A 23,097-nucleotide genomic window follows, 5' to 3' on the forward strand; every position below is an offset into this window, starting at 1 on the left:
TATTTTTCACCTATGTTATCACCCCAGGCAGCGAGTGATGCAGGAGCCAAAGCGCCGCCCACCGGGTCTAATTGGCTAGCTCCAGTAACCCTGACTACCCAGAGCTTGCGTTCCAAGCTCTTTCTAACTCAGCCGGATGACTACTTCCGGCCGCGTCATTTCCGGCGCCAGACCCGCAGCTGGAGCAGGCCCGGCCCAGCATGTCACGCTGCCTCCTATTCACTCACTTCTATTTAAGGTAAGCACATTTTGTTTCACATTGTTCACACATACACCTTGACAAAGGGGCGCTGCCCCGAAACGTTGGTTGACTTTCCACTGTTTTTTCAATACAAGTTTTACAAGACCTACGAGTGCCAGTCTCCATTCCTTACCTAAACAGCCTAACAGGACAGGCACCGGGACGGATGACACCACAGAGTGAGTGCCGGACCGTACTACTATATATATATATAGTATACCGGATTATTATCTACAGCATTTACCAGCATACTTACTTGTTATTTGGGAGTGCCTCCTAACAAACCTTGTATATATATATATATATATATATATATATATATATATATATATAGTGTTCATTCTAGCACCCGCCATATTTGAAAACCCATGTAGTTCCTCTTCCCTGCCTGGGGTGTCGCTGTCTGGTGTAGTGCTTCTAGCACAGTGTGGTCTGTATATCATCACTGATATGCAAACCAGACCTGTGCTAGAAACACCACAGCAGACAGTGACACCCCAGGCAGGGAAGAGGAACTGCATGGGTTTTCAAATATAGCGGGTGCTAGAATGAACACTATAGATATATATATATATGTCAATACACCGGCACTCCCCCTTGGCTTTTTCACAGTACTTGCCCAGGTGCCTTCCTCGGATTTCGTCCTGGACGGCAACTCCCCAATATTAGCATATAGAAGGAGGCACTCTGAGTCGATCCAAAGTGGTAAAAAACAACCTCTAGTGTTTATTACAATTGGCCAACGTTTCGGGGCTGCGCCCCTTTCTCATTTTGGCTTGAGAAAGGGGCGCAGCCCCGAAACGTTGCCCACTTGTAATAAACACTAGAGGTTGTTTTTTACCACTTTGGATCGACTCAGAGTGCCTCCTTCTATATGCTAATATATATATATATATATAGCCAAGAAGTAAGCAGATTGCACTCTGGAGGTTTGAGTATTACTGTGCACGGCAGCAGTTAAACCATGTATATAATCAACACAACAACACTAGAGTGTGTCAACGTTTCGGGCATCAGCCCTTTATCAAGACATAAAGATAAAGTAAAACAGACTTACATTTATTTATACGCAGTGAGGGGGAAGGGGCACCTCGTGCTATCATCACCAGCACGACACCCGGCGAACAGAGGATGACGTCAGCCTGACTGCAGTGTCGGGGAACTTTTGGTCACCGGGAGGCGTGTCCAGACCAACAAGTGTGTGGGTAACCTAGGAAACCAGGGAAGCCATGGGGAGCGCTCCCGTAGAAGCGCAGAATGTTCCAATGGCTAGATGAGGTGTAAGCGGGGACCGGAGGAACTGAGCCATGAGGGGAGAGTTAGCCGAGTGTCCTGCTGCCGATGTCAGCCGCTGAGGCTGTGAAAAGCAAAAAACAGGGGTGAATACAGTAGCAATATAACATAAACATACACGGCAGGCAAAAACGGTACAATATGAATTCAGCAATGTAACAGGAGGAGAACAAAAAATACCGGCGGCCGGTGTATGCACATCAGTGGCCACCGACTGCAACCAAGTATACAGAGGGCGGTATTCAATGTGAATACCTGCGAGGTGCAGCGAATCCTTTTTAGGATTCGCTGCACATTCGCCACGTTCCGGAGCCAGCGGGCTCCGGTATTCAACGTGTCAGGGGCTCGCTGCCCCTGACAGGCGAATATGAGCTCCTGCGGCGATTGCCGCAGGGAGCCTGAGGACGGTGCCAGGCAGAGAGATGGTAGTCTCTCTGCCTAGCCCAGACCTTTGTGGGGGGTTAGGTGGGCTCCCCGGGTGCCAGGCAGCACAGGCTGCCCCCCCGGGGGTGCCAGCAGGGGTGCGTATATTCACTACACACGATCGTAATGATCGTGCAGTGAATATATGAATATGTAATGAGCGGCTCGGCTCCGGCGCCCCCTGCTGGCTGCTGTGTAAAAAAAAATAATTAAAAAAAAATATTATTTTTAAAATTAAATATATATTCATGTGCTTACAGCACATGAATAAAAATAGCATGCCCCTCCTCAGAATAAAATTCCTGATTTTTTGACACCAAATGTAAAAAACAAAACACTTTATTTTAAAAGTTCACATTCCACTTCACCATAAAAAGATAGCGATTGCTACTCGGTGAATCATGGCGAAAAAAACCTTCAAATGTATTCGCCATGTGGTCATTGAATAGGGTGATTCACCGTTTTTGTCAGAAATTCGCCAAACAGCACAAATTCGCCATAAAAACCTGGCGAATCAGGCTCATTGAATACCGCCCAGAATGTAGCAAAGTAAGATAAACAGAGCAGGGAATGATGGCGGCCGGTGAATGAACGTAAGTGGCCACCAACTGCAACAAAGTATAAGGATGTGCACCAAGCGATATCCGCGGCGGGTACATATAACATAGTCATAGCATGTCACATTATTTAGCAGTAAGACTAGCTCATATATAGGGTTGATACCCGACACCTGAATACTCTGGAGAGGCTGGAAGGGAGACCCGTGTTGAGAAGATCTGAAAGGAAAGTACAGGCAAGGGGAGAGGTGCATCGGTCGTGAAAACTAAACAAAGCTACACGTCAAACGTGAATAAATGAACGGTGGTGGGAGGGATGTGCAGCCCCCGGAAACGTGAAGTGTAGACACTGACCTATATATAGATAGATAGATATACACACATATATATATATATATATGGTACTTGTGTAGTTTCACGGCGCCGCCGCGCGCACAGATTGTTACAGAAACTTGGCAGCTTGCCAGAGGCTCTGTTTAACTAGCTCTGCCTGACTGTGCTCGTGCCGCTCTAGCTGTAAGCTACGTATTGACAGCTACGTTAACAGCGTAGCGGCCGGGCAGCAGCAGCACGCTGCCCAGGCGCTGACAGGTCACTGTGGTACTTGTAGTTCCACAGTGAAATAGGCAGCGCCTGGGCAGTGCTGACAACGGGGGCAAGTGGAGACACCCCACCAGGATCCTTATACGGACATTGATTGCTGCTATCTCAATTATGAGGAAGGCACCCCAGCATTAACTCTTTGGATGAGAGTGCCTGACAAACCTTGTGCTATATATATATATATATATACTCCTTATATTCCAGCACTCCCAGACAGCTTGATCCGGTGCACTCCAAAATAATACAGATCCACGAAATAGAGGCACACGGACACCAGTCAGTGGTTTCAAATCAATGTATTGGGCATAGCACTATCAAGCGCTTTCGGGGACACCACCCCGTCTTCAGGATAACAGCCCGCACAAACAAGTGACCAAACCGTGCATTCCCCATCCCCCCACATTAAATAGCAAACATTTGATTACTCACCTGTCCAGACGCGGGAGCGTGGACCTCACAGTGCCGAGATCCCTGTCACACTGCCCAGCACTTCCTGTGTCTAGCCGGAAGTCGCAGGTGGAACGCATCTTGCGTTCCAACAGACTGCTCCCGCCTCCCACCGTCATTCCTGCTGCGTGTCAGGGCTTCTCCAGTGAGCTGGACCTACAGTGCTCCCCTGCATCAGGACAGAATGAGAACACATTAATATAAATAGCATAAAACATACAAATATGCACAACAAATGGTAACAGTGAGCATACAAAAAGACATACTAAAGATAATGCATAATTATGCATGTACCCTGGTCGACATATCCTGTTGACACCCAGTACCAAAACCTGGCTATTGGAAAAAATACTATGTCAGGCTGTTCCAATTGATCTTGTCATTGAGGCCACCAGGTCAGGTTGTCCCCAAACGCAAGATCCACTGAGTTTCCTTGATGAGTAATTTCTTAGCCCTGTCGCCTCCATGGGGGCTAAATGGAACTTCATCTATTATAAAGTATTTTAAAGATTCCAGAGAATGTCCAGCCTGTTTAAAATGCCGGGGAACAGGGGCGTGGCCTAACAGCCATTGAGGGTGGACGCACTTTACCTGGGCTCCTGCTGCTCCGGATACCGGCGCCCGTTTTACTGGGGGATCCTGAGGCGGTCTATGCTCCTGAGAGCCCTGCTGAGGCCCCGGACGCATCTGGAGTGGTCTGCGGGAGGCTGCGGAGTCGGGGTGTCTGTTTACAGGCGCCCGCGGATTGCGGCCTTCCCGCGGCCTAGAAGCCTGGGCCTAAATTTCGTCCGGCGGCCGCATCGCGGGCTCCATAGCGTGCGTGCAACGCCGATTCGTCTAAAAGCTGGAGTCCACACTGGGCTTCTTCCTGACCCCCATCAAGCTGGAGGACGAGGTGAGAGTGGCCCTGTATCCCCATAAAAGTTCTCCCTAAATCCCTGCAGTCTTTCTCTGAAGCAGTGGCCATCTTGGATGTGGCAGTGACAGGCTGCACATGCCAGTCTCTCACACTTGACAGAGTTTTAGCGGCCCAGCAATTGTATGCTGAGTGGGGAGGCAGCCTGCCTATTTACATATAAAAGCTGCTCTGCTTGAGCTACCCACCCAGCCACCCACCTTGCTATCCACCCTGCTACCCACCCTGCTGTCTATCTATATCATAGGTGGAAGGGACAGAGAGCTGCCTCCAGAGTTCTGGTGGATGCATTGGGGGGTGCCACAGAGCTGGGAACGGATTATCACCTGCCCTGGGGGTTGCGACCTCCCCACTCGGGGTACCCCGGGACCTAGACTTGGACCTACATCCGCCTTGTGAGCTCTGTGCGGCAAGACGTGGCAAATCTAACTCTCGCCTGCCACCCCCGGCTGGACCGATCATTAGTGCCCTGCTTGCCTGGGCAAACCTAGCAGCCACGCTGTGAGCACTACCTATTGCTTGGATGTAGTTACCCAACCTCATGGCTTCCTCCTCACCACCCCATGGCCACTTGTGACATAATGACCTGCTTATGGGATATACCGGATAGCTGCTGTTTATACTACAGTACATCATTCAAGGTTTCTATTAGATATATTTCTCCTTATTTCTTATATTCGTCTTGCACCATGCCTTCCAAAAAACACAAGGCCTCCAAGGCTGTTTCCCAGATCTCCTTCTTCAAACCATCTCCTCAGCGCCCCGCCATTCACAGTGTGGTCACACCCACCGCTGCCCATACACCTCTGCCTACCCCCTCACCTCTCCCTACAGATCACTCTACACCTCAAAACACCTCACCCCCGTTACAATTGGAGGATACTGAACCCTTAACAGTTGGCACTCTGCGGCTTTTGTTCCACCAATTCAAAGACGATGTCACTTCTGAATTCCGCACAATGCTACAAACATGCCAGCATTCCATTGACGATCTTGGGGACCGTACTGGCCATTTAGAAACCAAAATGGGGGAGATTGTGGGATCTCACAATGCCTTAATAGACTCCCACGACTCTCTGGAAGGCGAGGTGGCGGCTCTACGCGACAAGGTGGCAGATCTGGAAGACTGTTCTCGTAGAAACAATCTCAAATTGAGGGGGATCCCCGAGAATGTCTCTAATAGCAGTCTTCACGACTTCGCCGTTGATGTATTTAAGAAGCTTCTACCTTCTGCATCCGGCCAAGACTTGCTCTTGGACCGTATCCATCGATTGCCGAAGCCAAGGACTGCCCCAGAGGGTGCCTCAAGGGATGTCCTGATGAGAGTTCACTTTTATCACGTCAAGGAAGCCTTACTCAAAGCAGCTAGACCCACGTCCGCCACTGTGGACGCTCTGGGCTCGCTACAACTTTTTGGAGACCTCTCCCATATTACCCTCTCCAAAAGACGCTCTCTTCAGCCTATCACTTTGGCTCTTCGGAAAGCAGACATTGCGTACTGCTGGGGATACCCCACGAGACTTCTGATCTCTCGTGATGGCTCCACCATATCCATTACCAACGTTGAGGATGGTATGAGGCTCCTTGATAAGTGGAACCTTGCCGATGGCCCAAGTGCTCCTTCCCCGGACCGTCGACTTCAGCAGGACTGGTCGATGGTTGGGAAGTAACTATGGTTTATTTGTTTTGATTTTTCACAGGGTTCTCTTCTTTCTGTTGCTTCCAATTGCCACTATACTAATGGCGTGGTGTAGAATACTGCTCCTTGTTGTATGGTGTACTGCACTTCTTCTATCCTGTATACTCCCATGTGATTTAGACATGAGATATTTTGTCTTTTATTTTACAGCATTGTTGTTTGTACGTTGTCATTCTAATATTTGCGTTACATATGCCCATAGATCTCTGGTCTCGTGAAATTAAAATATATATAAAAAAAAAAGAGGTAATCGAATACAACAGCGGCGGAGACATCTTTGTGTCTGCCCCTGTTGCTGCCTAAGGTTTATCTTAACAACTTTGATCCTCTTCACCAGAGACCTCTGCTCAATGCTAGGATTTTGTTGTCAATATTGTTATTTGCTTATATAGATGTCTGATGGCTGGTTGGCCGTGGGGTGGTTGGACACTACCCCCCACATCTGATGGGTGAGGCGTTGCTTCTTTGGCGCCTTACTAGGACTCCACATGGAGTCTGTTTGATTTTTCTGTGTTTCTCTATGTGTTTTATCACTACCGTGTCTCCCTCCTGTGTGTTGTTTGTCTTCTGTCTTACCCCCTACACACCTAGACTATATTTGGCTAATATTATTGTTTTCATGTCTATACAGTATTACATACCTCTTTTGTATCTATTATGGTTAATGTTATATCATTAAATGTCAAGGGTTTAAATTCCCCACAAAAGCGGAAACTGGCACTTTCCACATTCTATAAAATGAGGGCGGATATAGCGGCAATTCAAGAAACTCATTTTAGAAGATCTGACCCTCCTCGCTTCTCTGACGGCCGCTTCCCCCATTGTTATATGGCAAACGGCCCGGGAGTAGCCATTCTTTTCTCGCACAACTGCCCCTTTATTTTAGAATCCCAACTTGCAGATCCAGAAGGACGCTACCTCATATTAGTCGGGACCTTAGATGGTATAGTGGTTACCCTGGTATCGTGCTACGACCCTAACTCTAGACAACTACATTTTTGTAGGAGACTATGTGCGACTGTTCAGCGCTGTGCAAAAGGTGCCATAATGATGTTAGGGGACTTTAACTTGGTTGTAGATCCCACAATTGACAGGTCCCGTCCGACAAAATCTTCCCTTCATGGCCCACTGTCCTCCCCTGACAACCCCTCTGGTTTTAGACACTTACTGGGCGAATATGATCTTTGACACATGGCGCACCAAACACCCGACGGTTAGGGACTACTCTTTCTACTCCCATGTGCATTCCTCGTACTCTAGGATTGACTTGGTTCTGACTGATAAATGGACGTTACCGTCAATTACTAAGATTGACATTTTACCTATGACTTGGTCTGATCATTCCCCTCTATTAGTGGTTTGGGATATAGGAGACCGCAGGACATCCCCAGGTCCCTGGAGGCTGGGCAATTATATTTTGTCCCAGCCAGAGGCTTTCCAATCCATCCAGCAAGTTATAAAAATGTATCTGCACACAAATACCCCCGAAGAAACCTCAGTTTTTAATCATTGGTGCTCCTTTAAAGCAGTGATACGCGGGACGGCCATTCAAACTGCAGCTAGGCTCAAGAGAGCCCATAAAGTTAATTTTGCGCTGGCTGAAAAGGAGATGGCCAGACTAGAAGAGGCGCATAAAGCGGATCCCCTTAATAAATCCATTTATAGACTGTTGCTCTCTGCGAGGGAGAGGGTGAATGCCTTTTCCCTCCAGGAGGTGCAGCAAAATTTGTCTAGTTTAAATCAGAGATTTTACGTTTTAGGTAACAAAGCTGGTCGACTTTTGGCCCGCAAATTGAGAGGACGTCGAGCCAAAGCCCGCATTCATCATATCTAAACGTCTAAGGGCTCCAAGGTCTCTGATCCGAACGATATAGCCAACTCATTTGCAGAATATTACTCTCAGCTATATAATTTGCATTCGGATTCTGGTACACCCCAACCTTTAGAAGCAGACATCCGGTCCTTCCTAAACAAGTTAGACTTACCTAAATTAGACTCTGAGACCTGTCTAGCCTTAGATTCCCCGTGGTCCCTTTCTGAACTTGAAAAAGCAATTGATGATTTGCCCCGGGACAAGGCTCCTGGACCGGATGGATATCCGACCAATTTCTATAAAAGTTATAAAACGGACTTAGCCCCAATACTATTAAATGTTTTCAATGAGGCATCAAATTCTAGGGGATTTCCAAAAGAAATGTTGGAAGCACAAATTGTGGCAGTTCCAAAACCGGGTAAGCCCCCTTCTTCAGTTCAAAATTTTCGCCCAATTGCGCTGCTAAACACTGATGTCAAACTATATCCTAAACTAGTCGCAAACCGCCTATGCCCCCTTCTTCCTTCCCTTATAACTGCAGACCAGGTTGGTTTTGTTCCGGGAAGGCAGGCCCCAGATAATACCCGCAGAGTCTTTAATATCATTGAATATTGTGATTTCCATAAGACCCCTTGGTACTCTTTACTTAGAAGGGCGCCCATCTCGGCCATCTCGGGCATTGAATGCACTAAAAAATCAGGTGCGATGCGACAGACGAGATGCCCGAGATTTCCCATAGGGAACGATGTTAAATGTCTCAATTGACCCGATTTTCCTGTTCAATGCCTCAATTGACCCAATTTTTCCATAGGAAACAATGTTAAATGGGCCACAGAGGCCAAATAGGCACCCTGAAGTGAATAATGGCCACCCGAATTGTTAACGCCACCCCACGATCAACGTCAACCCGAAGCGTGGCGAGCGCAGCGAGCCCGTGAGGGGCGGCGGTACGCGTCCTACGACCTTTTCATACCCCCACTATCCACGTCGGCGTGGAGTTGAGAATAGAAAGTGTGGCGAGCGCAGCGAGCCACTGAGCCCGAAGCGTGGCGAGCGCAGCGAGCCCCGCGAGGGGACGCGGATACCTTCACAGGTATCCGCGTCCCCTCGCGGGCTTCACAGCTGTCCGCGTCCCCTCGCGGGGCTCGCTGCGCTCGCCACGCTTCGGGCTCGGTGGCTCGCTGCGCTCGCCACACTTTCTATTCTCAACTCCACGCCGACGTGGATAGTGGGGGTATGAAAAGGTCGTAGGACGCGTACCGCCGCCGCTCGCCACGCATCGGGTTGACGTTGATCGTGGGGTGGCGTTAACAATTCGGGTGGCCATTATACACTTCAGGGTGCCTATTTGGCCTCTGTGGCCCATTTAACATTGTTTCCTATGGAAAAATCGGGTCAATTGAGGCATTGAACAGGAAAATTGGGTCAATTGAGACATTTAACATTGTTCCCTATGGGAAATCTCGGGCATCTCGTCGGTTGATCGCACCCGATTTTTTAGTGCATTCAATGCCCGAGATGCCCGAGATTTTTTACTAACGATGCCCACGATCAAAATCGTGGGCGCCTTTCTAAGTAAAGAGTACCGACCCCTTTGCTGGTTCTATCGTTGGACGCAGAAAAAGCTTTTGACAGATTACACTGGGGATATCTGAAATCTGTACTAGTGTCTTTTGGCTTTCAGGGAAGATTTTTAGACTCCATCTTGGCCCTTTACTCTGCTCCATCTGCAAGGGTTTTTGTCAATGGCAATCTCTCCTCGGGGTTTGATATTGCTAATGGTACCAGACAGGGGTGTCCTCTGTCGCCCCTTATATTTATTTGCATTGGCTATCGAGCCCCTAGCTGAGACTATAAGAAGGGATGCAGGTGTGGAGGGACCCAAGATTGGGAGTATATCGCACAAAATTAGCCTGTTTGCTGACGATATCCTACTATATCCTGCTAAATCCTGTAACTTCTCTCCCTAGGCTGCATACCATCCTCGAAAATTATGCAAAAGTATCGTATTACAAACTGAATACCTCTAAAACCGAAGCTCTTCCGCTCAACATATCCCAGGTGACATTAGCCCTACTCAAAGACAAATACAAATATGCATGGCAGCTGCGGTCCATCAGGTATTTAGGGGTACATTTGGCCAGGGACGCTGACCTTGTTGATTGTAACTTTACTCCTCTACTCTGCTCACTTGAGAAGTTAACAAAGGAGTGGCTGCTTCACGAAATCTCATGGCTAGGGCGTATAGATGGTGTTGCTACCTAAGCTTATGTACCTTTTCCGTGCCATTCCAAGACCTATCCCCAAATCCCTTAGCTTTAGAGCCAATCAGCTATTTTCCCGATACATCTGGAAGGGAGCTAAACCCCGTATTGCCAGGCGCACTCTAGTATTACCGAAACACTCTGGAGGTGTCGCTTATCCTGACCTTGACAGTTACCATTCCGCCTGTATCCTTAGTCAGGCCCGCGATTGGTTTACCGTTATATCCCCCAAACCATGGGTCCTTATAGAAAGATCTTTTTTGGAGAAGTATGACCTTACTGATTTATTTTCACTCCCTGAGAAGGCTGTCCCAGCCTGGATGGGCCCTGGAGTCGCAATTAGGACTACTCTGTGCGCCTGGCATACTGTGATATCAGCTGACCCTGATATATCTTTACCGGCCCCCAGTCTTTCTATTAAGACTCTGGCTAAACTCATCCCGGATCTTCGGGTAGACACCTGGATGGAGCGAGGCATTGCCTGTTTAAAGGATATTTTCGGTACAGACTCCCTGCTTTCCTTTGCCCAGCTACAGTTGCAATTTAATATCCCTAAGCATGATTTTTTTAAATATTTACAAATACGCCACTGGTTATCTACTCATATGGATAAGCAGTCTACTATTCCACGTCTGCCTACTGTTATGTCCTTCAGAATGTCTTCACCTTGTCATAGAGGAGGCATATCTCGTTGGTATCAGCATATTGTTTTGTTAGTTAAGAAAGGAAAATTTGCATCTCAACTTAAATGGGAAAGGGATTTATCTAGAGTGTTCCTGGATACTGAGTGGGACTCGATTTCTACATCTTGCTTCAAGATCTCTAAATCCCTCCACCACTGTGAAATGTTTTATAAATTGTGTCATAGGGCATACTTTACTCCACAGCGGCTTAATCTTATTTGGCCCTCGACGCCCAATCTTTGTTGGAGGAACTGTGGGTGCATTGGAACTATTCTACATATTTTCTGGGACTGCCCGATTTTACGGCCGCTGTGGATCGAAGTTTTCTCCCTCATTAGTGACGTTCTTGGGATATCTGTCCCTATTGATCCCGTGGTTGCTCTGTTTCACCATACCACACACCCTATGTTAAGCTGTGACAAATACCTGCTGGGACATATCCTGATATCCACCAAGGCGGCCATAGGACAACTTTGGAAATCTCATTCTATACCTTGTATAAAAACCATTATCAATAACACTCACAAACACTTCATGTTCGAGACGGCTGGTTGTAAATATTCTTCCTCCCCCTCCTCAATTCATATTAAATGGTTTAGGAGGACTGAATATCAGGAGAGGCAGGGGTATTCTACTAATTATAGTGACCCAGTTGATATAAAAGTCTTATATTCGCCTGAGCTTGGCGACTCATCTTAATTGATTTAGATGTCAGTCTATGGTGTGTGGTCTCTATATCCCCTTGTCTTGTCCTTACTCCTCCTGTGTCTGTTGTTTTCTTTTCTTTCCCTTTCTTTTGTTCGGTCATAGTGTAAGCTTTGATGCTTGTATTGTTATGCAAGCGGATATCAGTTAATAAGTTCTTGTATTTGAGTCTTGCTTATGAGTGTTTCAAATATATACGCTTTCACTACTGTATGTACATTCATACTTTTTTGCAACCAATAAAATATTCAATATTAAAAAAAAAAAATGCGGGGGAACCGGCTGGTCCACCTCCTTCCCTTTCAAAGTTAAGTGAATGGCCGACCGATGCGCGGCCATTCTTTCTTTAAATTTGTGGGTAGTCTGCCCCACATACCTCAGGCCGCAGGGACATAATATAATGATGAAGAACAGGTCAGCGTGGAGTTGATTTTAGATAGTGTGGCGAGCGGATGCGGATTACATGTGAAGTAATCCGCGTCTCCTCGCGGGGCTCGCTGCGCTTCGGGCTCGGTTGCTCGCTGCGCTCCTCACACTATCTAAAATCAACTCCACGCCGACGTGGATAGTGGGGGTATGAAAAGGTCAGAGGACGCATACCGTCGCCACGCTTCGGGTGGCCGTTGATAGTGGGGGTGGCGTTAGCAGTGGGGGTGCATTTAACATAGTAATCACCCATCAGGGTGCCTGTACAATTTAATATTTTATCGCACAGTGCGGATCTGTGCGTCCGGAAATCGGGTCCTATCGCATACCTTAATTAGTGGTATGCGATTCGATGCGATGGGCGCCTAGATAATACAGAAGTACCCAGTTTACAGCCACCACCAGTTTAATTTATTTTATTTTTGTTACCTGTGGGGACCAGTGTTATTGTTTTTTTTTTTATATGGGGGCCAATAGGTTTGTTTTTTTTCCTGTGGGGACCAATGTGATTTTCCCTTTGGGGATCTCATGGTGTGCCTTGGCAATTTTAAAATCTTATTTAGTGTGCCGCAAGATAAAAAGGTTGAAAATCACTGAGGTAAGGTATTGCAAAATCCATTATCATGGCTCAGACCCCCAATGACATGATGCAGCTATTTTTGGCATCATACTGCAGATGCAAAGCCATAGTGATATAAACCATGTCACCACATCCCAGCCAATTGCCATTTTGACCTCAGATGAAAGGTCCCAAAAAGTCAGCAGGTATGTTGTAAACGCAGAGCTCCCAGTTGTTTTGGTCTTATAGCTTCAAAGCAAAGGACTTGAACGTTGGCAGTGGAACTTGAAACTTTTGGCTATTTTGAGCTACTTTCATACGAATTATGGTTTAGCCTGATGTTCATTGCTACTCTCTATTACTATTCTTTCTGTAATCAGAGGCAGAACTCTGGGAGGCAATGGAGTCATCTGCCGCCGGGCTCCTTCTCCCAAGGGGGCACCTTTCCTCCCCTGCTCATCTGAATCAATTAATTGAAAGCCGTCGATATCGCTTCTGTGGCTGACTCCACCTCCTAACATGGTTTTTGCAAGTGCCACACCCTGTATTAGAACTCATGACCTTTCTCACTGGAAACAGACACCTTATTGATTAAGCTATTTGGGGGGCACCAATATTTATCTTGCCTCCGGGCAACTGGGACGAACTTACGCCACTGTCTGTAATAATTACTTCCAACCCAGTATGCCTGTACTACAGAAACCAATATGCCCTGGGTCCTTCCAAGGACAGTCAGCTGAGAAAATAACAGCTGAAAAGAACAAGCAGTTCTTAATTTTAATTTTAGGGACAATTCTTATGAAGCCACAGCCCATAAACCTGTCCACGAGTTGACATCTGCACACATTGCCAGATCCTGTTTCTGAGTTAGTATTAAATATTCATGTGCACAAGACATGAGTGTTGCTATTTTTATCAGTAGAAATTAAAATATGAATTTTGCCTAAAAGTGGAATGCTTATGAAAGGTTTGTAGTTCTTGTATTTCTTGTATGTTTTGTCTGACACAGATCATAGTGTGGGAGGGAAGAGATTTCTGAAGTGTTATAATTACTTAAATTTTTTGCATTTTTTAGGTTTAAACAATTCACCATTTTTCTTATAATGTATATGCAATATGATTCAATAACAATTAGTTGTACTGGGTGACAACCATAATAATCTGGACCCTGGAATGCTAGACCAGCCGCACCGTGTCAGAGGTCGCCGCAGTGAACTGTTATGGCATTCCAGGGTCTATAACTTTCTGTTTTTTTACCCAATCCCAAAGTCATATTACTCTTTTAACGCTGATTGATCCACTTATTAAAGCAAAATATATGCTGAGATTTCCTGTAAATTTATCAAATAGCTGTTTTGCTAGGGATAGGATTTGTCTGTGCTTAGGAAGCCCAGTGTCCAGAGATTTCTATCATTTAGTATAGCCAGTGATAGCTGTTGTCAGTTATTTCCAGTGATAGCTTCCCCCTACTTAAGAAGGATTACTGCACATTTATATATTACCTCAATCCTCTGACCGTGATCATCATAGTGGCGGCTGGCAGTGGAAAATGCCTTGTTTACCTATATAACACATTTTCTTTTTAAAACAAATATCTGATTGTTATTTTATTTTATTTCTTTTTTTAAATTATTTTATTTTTATTTATTGCTTTCTTTAAAGTGACACTGCACTGTTATAAGCAAGTTGAGTCCTGTAGCCTGGCCTAAGTGGTATACTTGCAGCTAGCTGGGCAAAAAATAACATCCATTCATCACTGCTTCAAAATATAGAGCTCTATTACTCTGTTCAATTTACTAAAGTTGCATTATCCAAAACAGCCATTTCCTCTTAAATAGCTCACATATAGGTAAGGTGTTTAGCATACGAGATATTGCCAATATGATGTTAAACCCATAAACCGTCTTTTGGATGAGGAGTGTCATGCGTGCAGATCACTAAACCTAAACTCTAAAATAAATAAAGACACAGACATAGATTTTGGCAGATAAACAGTTAGCTATTTCTTTGAATGGAAATTATTATTAATTTGGATGTTAAGAATTTATGGTGGAATATAAGGATGGACAGTTCTGCAGCCAGCTACAAACAACAACAGGCATTGCTATCAGAACCACCTGGTATCTAATCTGACTACCCACCCATTTGCGCATACCTCCCAACTTCTGAACCCTCTGAAGAGGGACAGCTGAAAAGGGGGCGAGGTCCATGCAAATGGGGGGTGGTCTATGTAAATAAGGTTATGTCTGGCCACGCCTCATTTCTGCCCACTGCGCCACTGAATAGACACTTTGCGCATACGCACAGTGTCTATTCCCTTCAGGCTGGGGGGACTCCCAACTGGCTCCACCACCACTGGACACTGCCGACCATGGGCGGGGAGTGGGACCATCCCAAAAAACTGGGATGGTCCCGCAAAAAATGGAACAGTTGTGAGGTGTGGGTGTGTGTTTGCATGATGATACGGTCTACCATTGGGGTGGTACAGCCTACTACCAGTCAATGAAGAGAGGGAACGCACCTCTAATAAAACAATTGCCCCCATACTGGGGAACTGTCATTCTTTCCCGCTGCAAATAGCCAGCATCAAAACCACAAACTTCACCAGAAGAGAAGCAAAGAGAGGCGTTGGCCTAGCAAAAATTCTCCTAGGTAAACAACTAAGCACTATGTAACTTAAACTGTCATAGGTTACTCAAAATGGTGTGATCAGCACTCATGTAAGCCCCCACCCCAGGCTTGCCTACCCTCCCGGAATGGCCAGGAGACTCCCGAAAATCGGGTCTTCCTCCCGGCCCCCCGGGAAGGTGGGCAAGTCTCCCGCTTTCTGTTCACAGCACCCACTCCCCCCATCTTACCCGCTGGTTTAATTACCACAAATCCGTGTCCGTGGAGAGGAAGCGGGGCTTAAATGACGCAATTGTGTCATTTCGGGTCATTTAAGCCCCATCCCCTCTCCGCGGCCTGCGAATAACTGAGTTTTCCGGCATGGGGGGCGGGGCCAAGTGATGTCAGCCTTTCCCCCGCCCCCCTGAAGTGGAGATTTAAAGTAGGCAAGTATGCCCCACCCTAGAGGTTTAACACACTTCTTATCTAATCATTTGATTTCTCAGGACTGCTTTCCTTGCAGTCCTGTATGGTAACAGCAGTCTTGTCCAATTTCACTTACAAAAGCTTAGCTTAGGGATCTTTCTGCTACATATAATAATAATAATAGTATTTGTGGTCATGCTCTAGTCTAATCGGTAATGCACAAACTTTGTAAAGAGCTCAGCAGTGTAATAAAAGATTTTAAAGTCAAGCAGAGATGTAGCGGTAAACCAGCTTAGCAGTGTTACACTTCAGCAGGATCGTTCAGCTCACTGAACACTGACTGGCCCTCACACCAGCGATTATAGATTTACCCAGCATGTTGGATTTTAGTTACCTGGCAATAGCAATGCATGGGGCCACGCATAGCTATGGCCCCTACACAGGGAGCGATGTCGCTTTGTGTGTTGGCCCCATTAGAAATACACTATAGTGTATTAGCATATGTAATTGCGTCTGAGTTCGCTGGTGCGGGATGTCAGCCTAACCTTTTTTTTTAATGGGAATCATTTACAAGGCAAAAACCTTGCCTTGTGATTGATTTCCACTTTAATAAAATCTCAGAGTTAGGCCAACAACCCGCACCAGTGAACTCAGAAACCATTACATATTCCCCTATATATGCTATAATTACTAGCATGTCAAGACAATAAGGATCATTTTTGCAGGTGCACAGATTATGCATTGCAGGTCTGCGTTTTTGCAGCTATATCGATAAGCAATTACCTTTAATGTTATTTTTCTCATGATCTGAGTGCTATTAATTTATTGTACCACCTACCGGCAGTGGCCGTCAAGGCCACAATAGTCCATTAAGTAAGAGTAAGCTAGATTATAATGAATGTGGACATGTTATCACACTGCTGCCAGTGAGGGGATTATTGCTAAGAGACAACAGCCTGATCCTAATGCAGACTCCTTAGGTCTTTCTCCATCCCTGGGCAGAGATTTCATAATGCAGCTGTTACCTCTTGTACTATCAGACTCGCAGATATGTGTAACAAAAATAGTATTCAGCCCTGGCTGATGGCTCTCCCATGCAATTTCTATTTACGGCCACTTGACATATACTGTACTATAGAAAAGTGATTATTCTGAAAAGACTGCATTAGGAATATGTCAACGTACCTCTTACTTATGTAGACATGTCTAGTCAGCTTGAACTCATTTGTAATTTGTTGAAATGCTGTTTAGGTAAATGGAGGATTCACAAAGTCACCTATTCCAGACTCGGAAAGGACACCGAATAGAGCAGATGGTAGTGAGATGGCTGCGCCGGTCCCGAGATAATTCATCCCGGTAAGCTGAATATCATTTATTTCATTGTTAACTCTTTGCTGTTCGAAAGCTTGGATACAGGCAAGGAAGAGAAAAAGAGAAGCTTGGGTGGGGGAGCGCTACGCAACAGAGATATATGTACCCAATTATTGATCTGTTTAAAATATCAATATATAAGTTAAAGTTATAAATGAGTAAGTTAAAAAAAGGTATGAAGCTTGTCTAAAATATAGCTAATGCCCACAAAATTATAACTAATAAAAAATTAAAGAAAACAAATGGAAAAAAACCACACCTAAAGGCTGCTATTGCCTAGTTGTGCTGGATAAATAGCATTATTTGTGGTTCTGCGGCAAAAAAAACCATCATAGTTCCTAGAAATAATTCTCCCAGATCATTGGTTACATGAGAATCTGTATAGTAATGCCCTAGTGTGACCATGTGAGGGCTGATGATGAGTCCAGTGTCACAAGTGTATGCACTATCCACAAGTGCGTAGTGATTAATGGGGAAACATTTCCCTGAAATCAGTTATTCCTGAGCTTCCTACAATATACTGTACTTTTTAAATATGTTTTCTATATTAGTAACAGAAGCTGTGTGGTTCTCCTTTACACACTGTGATTACTATATGACACTCCTAGAGTAGAGCATATGGTAAATGTACACAGTGTATTATGTTTGAACTAGGTCCAAGGTCTCGGGTCCAAGGTGCGGTGTAAAATTGGTATAAGAAACTTCTTGCCCTTCACTTGCTGTCTTATGGATAAATAGCTGTTAACCATCCACAAATGTATCTACTTAATGTATCTAAGACGAAAAAGTCACTGTACAGCTCTGTGAAAGTACTGATGATATAATGCAGACCCCTTATTACCCCTTCTCCACTAGCAACCTGGGTCAGACCCGGTAATTTGTACAGGGATCGATACTGGGTTGGACCTGGGTTTAAGACACATTTCCACTACAGTGCTAGCCACTAAATTGTCACTCAAACCTGGTGTTATAATAGGTTGCGGTGCAGGGTCCAAACAATAGATAAATAGCAACACTTACCTCCCTTGCAAGAGAGGAAAATAACCAGCATTCACAGTTAGGTAATAAAGATGATTGTATTCAGAAGTAGTATATGTTCAAGGCATCCAGCGGCTGACCCAACAGCCGTTTTAACTGGCACCCCAGACGAAAGCTGGCAGGCTGCCATTTGAAACGGCTGTTGGGTCAGCCGCTGGATGCCTTGAAAATGTACTACTTATGAATACAATCATCTTTATTACCTAACCGTGAGTGCTGGTTCATTTCCTCTCTTGCAAGGGAGGTAAGTGTAGCTAGATATATACTGTATATATATATATATATAGTGAGTGTGTGTGCATCCTGGTCTGCTGTCTCCGTCCTGTCACCCTTGTTCAGTCATTGTTACCTCTTTACTGCCATGTCACCTTAGTCCTGGCCCTGCTCCCTCTGTCCTTTCACCTATGGCCTGTCCCTACAGCCCGTCTTTCCTTTCACCTCTGTTCTGTCCCCTCTGTCTTGAGCCTTTCACCTCTGTCCGGTCCCCACTGTCCTGTCCAGGGTGCCGGACAGTTTCCCGACAGTCGGGATCCCAACAGTCATTGCCCCGATGTCGGGATCCCGACAGTCGAAACCCAGACACTCGGGGTCCCGGCGGCCACCGGCTATTCTCCGTTGTGGGGGTCCACGCGCCCCATAGAGGGAAAATAGAATAGGTGGCCAGCGTAGTGAGCCACCGTGCCTGCAGCGTGGCGAGCGCAGCGTGGCGAGCGCAGAGAGCCCGCAAGGGGCTTTGTTGCGCTCGCCATGCTGTCTGAGTCCGGCCAGTCTGGATCCCGCCGTCGGGCTAACGACTGTCGGGACCATATACCACACCCCCTGTCCTGTCCCTACTGTTCTGGCCCTGTCATCTCTGTACTGTGGGTTGGAAAGTTAGGAGGTGTATACAGAACAGTAAAGTAAGGAATTAAGGGGAAGGATAAGTGGGAAACTAAATAAAGGTCTATTTTTTATAGATCATCTCTCTGCTATTAACGTATTACTGCCAGCAACAAACCCTGGGAGAGAAGTTCTATTTAAAAACGATTCTCTAGGGATGATAGTGGGGACAGCTCTCAGAAAAAATGCTGTAATTATTTAGTTAAAATACAGATATTTGTTTTAATTCTGTTCTTAAACATTTTTCACACTATACTCTATTATTTCATTAGGTGGCTTCTCTCTCATAGTACACATATGGATTGTCTCATGCAGCTATTACATAGAAAGAGGTAGACTTATAAGAAATGCATACAGTATATGTATTGCACTTTGGCCCTGCAGAGACTCCGCAAAGCCTGGAAGCTGGAAAGGCTTCTGATGGGTCCCCTTAGGGACCATACCACTAATGCATCGATTATACCTGTAGATGACGTAAGTGGTACAGTTACAAATACCATATAGGTAGAGGTGTATGGATCCGCACAGACACTTCATAAAAAGTAAATTTTGTTAGCTCATAAGATAAACCAATATATAAGACTACTTTCACGTATATTTTTCGTTGTCTTGGATTGGTGGTGAGCCCAACACATTCAGTAATTGTGACTGAATACACCGGGTTTGTTTGCCAAGATGCAAACGAGAAGACAAATGTGCCTTTTTGGGCGCACTCTTTTGTAAAGTAATAACTATATGTTATATGTATTTATTTAAAACATAACTTTTATTGAACTTTTAATCTAAAAAGAAAATGAGCGCTTTCAGTATTGTCAAATTCAATTAAACATCAACATCTGCGTATTTGCTGTTTTGCTTACTGAGTCATACATCAATGACTTCTTGGGTCAGCGAAATTGTATGATGTGAATCCCAATCTCTGTATTCAGTTAAAAATACCAGTAAGCTCAGCTAATTGCTGTTTTCTAAATACTATATATACATGATGTAGACCACACACCCACTCACAAAACTGATCACATCCCATGTCTCAGCGCACAATAAGCCCATAGCTGCCTACCCTCCTGCATTCTGCAAGAGACTCCCTGAAATAACAGCAATCTCCCTCTCTCCCTTATTAGTGTAGCAATCTCCTTCATTTTTCCTAGCTCACATTACAGTGTTACATTTTTTAGGGAAAAAAGAAATTACAGATACATTTACATTGAATCATCTGCACCAATTCCCAGCACTTTACCAAGTATAGTACAGATGGAGCAGGCTCCATCTTTGCAGGGGCTGGCGATTCTATCGCCAGCCCCCATCAGCGGCCGGCCCTCGCCAGGGGCATGCGCGCACAAGACGCTCACGTGCCCTGTAGCTACGGAGCTGGCTCCGCCGCCTCCCCCGGTGCCCCTCGCCGCTACATAGTCCCCCCTATCCCTGCTTGTCTCCCTGAAGAGGAGATGGGCAGGATGCCGCCACGGCGCCGTCCTGAAACTGGGACGCGCGTGTGTGTGATACGCATTTGCGTCCCAGTCAGATGGAGCGCCTCTGTGCCGGCAATTGCCAGCGCAGGCATGCTGCCGATCCCCGGCCAAGGATCACAGGCACTCTAGCTGTAGCTCTTACTAACTATTTTGGGACTCATCTACATTAGGTTTTAAGTAATTTCAAAACATTCCTCTCAGATGTAGCAAAACACATCCACGCTTCAAGGTGCCACGTTCACCATCTTGTTGCACAAATCTCTCCATATATGGAAGTAGACATGTACTTTGGGTGGAGTATGACACACCCTCTCAATGTTGTGCAAAATTTACCAACTATAATCACCCTGAAACTAGTTTTCAAAATTAGGCAAGTATGAATAAGCCTTTTATCAGCTTCAAGTCCATGTAAACAGTAATGTGGCACTGGCCCCTGTATATACAAGTGCATTAGGTAACCATTATATACTAAGCCAGAATTGGCTACATGTACTGTCCCAATGTCCATAGTAGTGGCTTGTATGGCTTGTAGAAGGACACAGGAATGAATTTCCCTGGGCCTCTGACTGGAGGGAGGTCTCAAAAAATTTAAAAATTAGCAAGTGGATCAATAAAAAAAATGTTCAATCACTTTTAATTTGGCATCTTCAGTAATGCAGCACATCAGTATATGAATTCAGTTTTATTAGAATTTTTATAACGTTAAACATTAATATTCATTTAAAAAGACATTTTAAATGCAATTATTTAATTTTTATTAGAAATGTGGGTTTCCCTGGTGCTCTATGAACCTAAAAGGACCTGGTGGTGATACACGTGTAATAGCTTAGGGCAACCAGAACTCTTAATCAGGACTTGTTTTCAAGCTGGGTTTAATTGGGATACGATCACTAGGTCTAGAAGCATTAGGTTGACACCACTAGGTCAACATGACTGAAGGTCGACATGGGGTTAGGTCGACAGGGTCATTAGGTTGACACAAGCGTTAGGTCGACAGTCAAAAGGTCAACATGGGTTTTTTCACTTTTTTTGGGGATCCGACATGTGCCGACAGTCAGTATTTCATGACTTACCATCCACTAGGGTGTGGTGGGAGAATAAAATAGTGTGATAAGCGTAGTGAGGCACCGTGCCTGAAGCATGGCGAGCACAGCAAGCCATTCAAGGGCACGCAGTGTATTTTTTAATGTCCATGTTGAATGTGTCGACATTCGAGTAAAAATTTGACATATACAATTACAATTTTAATAAAAGAATAAGCTGATCCGGTCACAAGAGATGGGGACAAGGTGAAAAAGCTGTAAAGCGAAACGAGTTGGGAAAACAGAGCCAAGACACCCATCTTCTCGACTCCAATATTGTCCCCATCTCTTGTGACCGGACCAGCTTCCTGAAATACCCCAGCAGCCGTGACCATCAGGACATACAAATATCAAGTCAACCAGGTAGAGCCCCTAACCAACTGGCGCTCCCTGGGTTGGAGACTGCAATCTCTCCTAAACAAGTCCTTTGAAATCGTCCTCCAAATATTGTGACTTTCCATTAAGGAAGCACTATAGGAACGGACACAGGACACCATCCTGAACTTTGGGTGACTATTCATGCTTTATTTTTTAATTTTCTGGTACCCACATTTCCATAACGGAACGATTTAATGAATTTACTTGATACTTTTTTATAATATATATTCTTTTATTAAAATTGTCTATATACCTTTTTAAACCTGTTGCATGTTTTTAGACAGCGCGGTTTCACCCTCTTTTTTTCTGTACTTTTATATTATTTGGCCTTGACACCCAAATTCCCGAAACTGCAGCTAGAGCAATCCCACTCCTTTCTAGGCGCCCTCCTGGGGCACCTAGTGTCCCTAAACCCCTCTATAAAATGGGCAATGTCTACGTAAACAAAGTTAATATGCTTGTTGTTGTCATTATTATTATTATTATACATTTCCTATAGTTTTACTCCATTCTTGTACTGCACAGTGGGAGAATCTCAACTGAGGAGAGTCCTTCTGTTGGTTCGAATCAATATGGGTGTTCACTGAAGATCACGTTAGAGATAAAGAAGGACCCTCACATTCACAGCTATGGCTTTGACATATCTCGCAACCTCCCTCTTACTGTCACAGCTGTTACTGCAGGTAAGAATACATATACACTATACCAGTGGTTCCCAAACTTTTTTGAATCAAGGCTCCCTATAGTATCAGAATTTGTGTCGTGGCACCCCCTAGGCCAAATAAATGTTATGGAGTAATTTAGAAAAATATATTAAATTAAGTAAATTGTGTTTATGTCATCCTTATAGTCAGTTGTGTGGTGAGTGACAGGATTTGCTTCTGTTTGTCCACATATTTTATGAATGGAAACAACCTGCACTGGGGTTGCCTATTACTGTACATTGACCATATATAATTTTTAATTGGTCCTGGACCACCAAGACATGGCTACCCTGCAAGTGTTCCGAGGCACGCCACGGCACACAGTTTGGGAACCACTGCACTATACAGTTATTCATTTGCCAAGTTTAAAGGAGAAGTAGCATTGAAAATGTGGTATATAAATAATCGCCATCTGCTTCAGCATAGTAAATATTCTTGTAACTTTCATGTATGACAGTTGCTTAGTGCTTTATAAAAAGCTTAAGAAATAAGATTGTGCCAAACATTCTAATTG

General features: G+C 45.0%; 1 protein-coding gene and 1 long non-coding RNA gene across 4 annotated transcripts in view; one reads left to right on the forward strand and one right to left on the reverse strand.

Annotated features, from left to right (window-relative positions):
- FRMPD1 (FERM and PDZ domain containing 1) overlaps positions 1-23,097 on the forward strand; it is a 185,186-nt gene that overhangs the window by 106,720 nt on the left and 55,369 nt on the right. For all 3 annotated transcript variants that reach the window (XR_014473468.1, XM_083183482.1, XM_083183495.1), the window contains exons 2-3: positions 16,914-17,018; positions 22,405-22,562. Coding sequence is in view for 2 of the 3 variants with exons in the window: in XM_083183482.1 (XP_083039608.1) it covers positions 16,918-17,018; positions 22,405-22,562 (259 nt within the window). In the remaining variant the exon portion in view is untranslated. The remainder of the gene's footprint in view (positions 1-16,913; positions 17,019-22,404; positions 22,563-23,097) is intronic.
- Positions 1,302-16,996, reverse strand: LOC146074882 (uncharacterized). The gene is made up of 3 exons (XR_014473472.1): positions 16,848-16,996; positions 3,547-3,733; positions 1,302-1,598 (listed from the first exon to the last, which is right to left on the reverse strand). It is a non-coding gene; the product is annotated as an uncharacterized LOC146074882 (long non-coding RNA).

This window comes from Crinia signifera, chromosome 1, assembly GCF_055691185.1.
Source record: "Crinia signifera chromosome 1, ASM5569118v1, whole genome shotgun sequence".
In the NCBI taxonomy this organism is placed as follows: domain Eukaryota; kingdom Metazoa; phylum Chordata; class Amphibia; order Anura; family Myobatrachidae; genus Crinia; species Crinia signifera.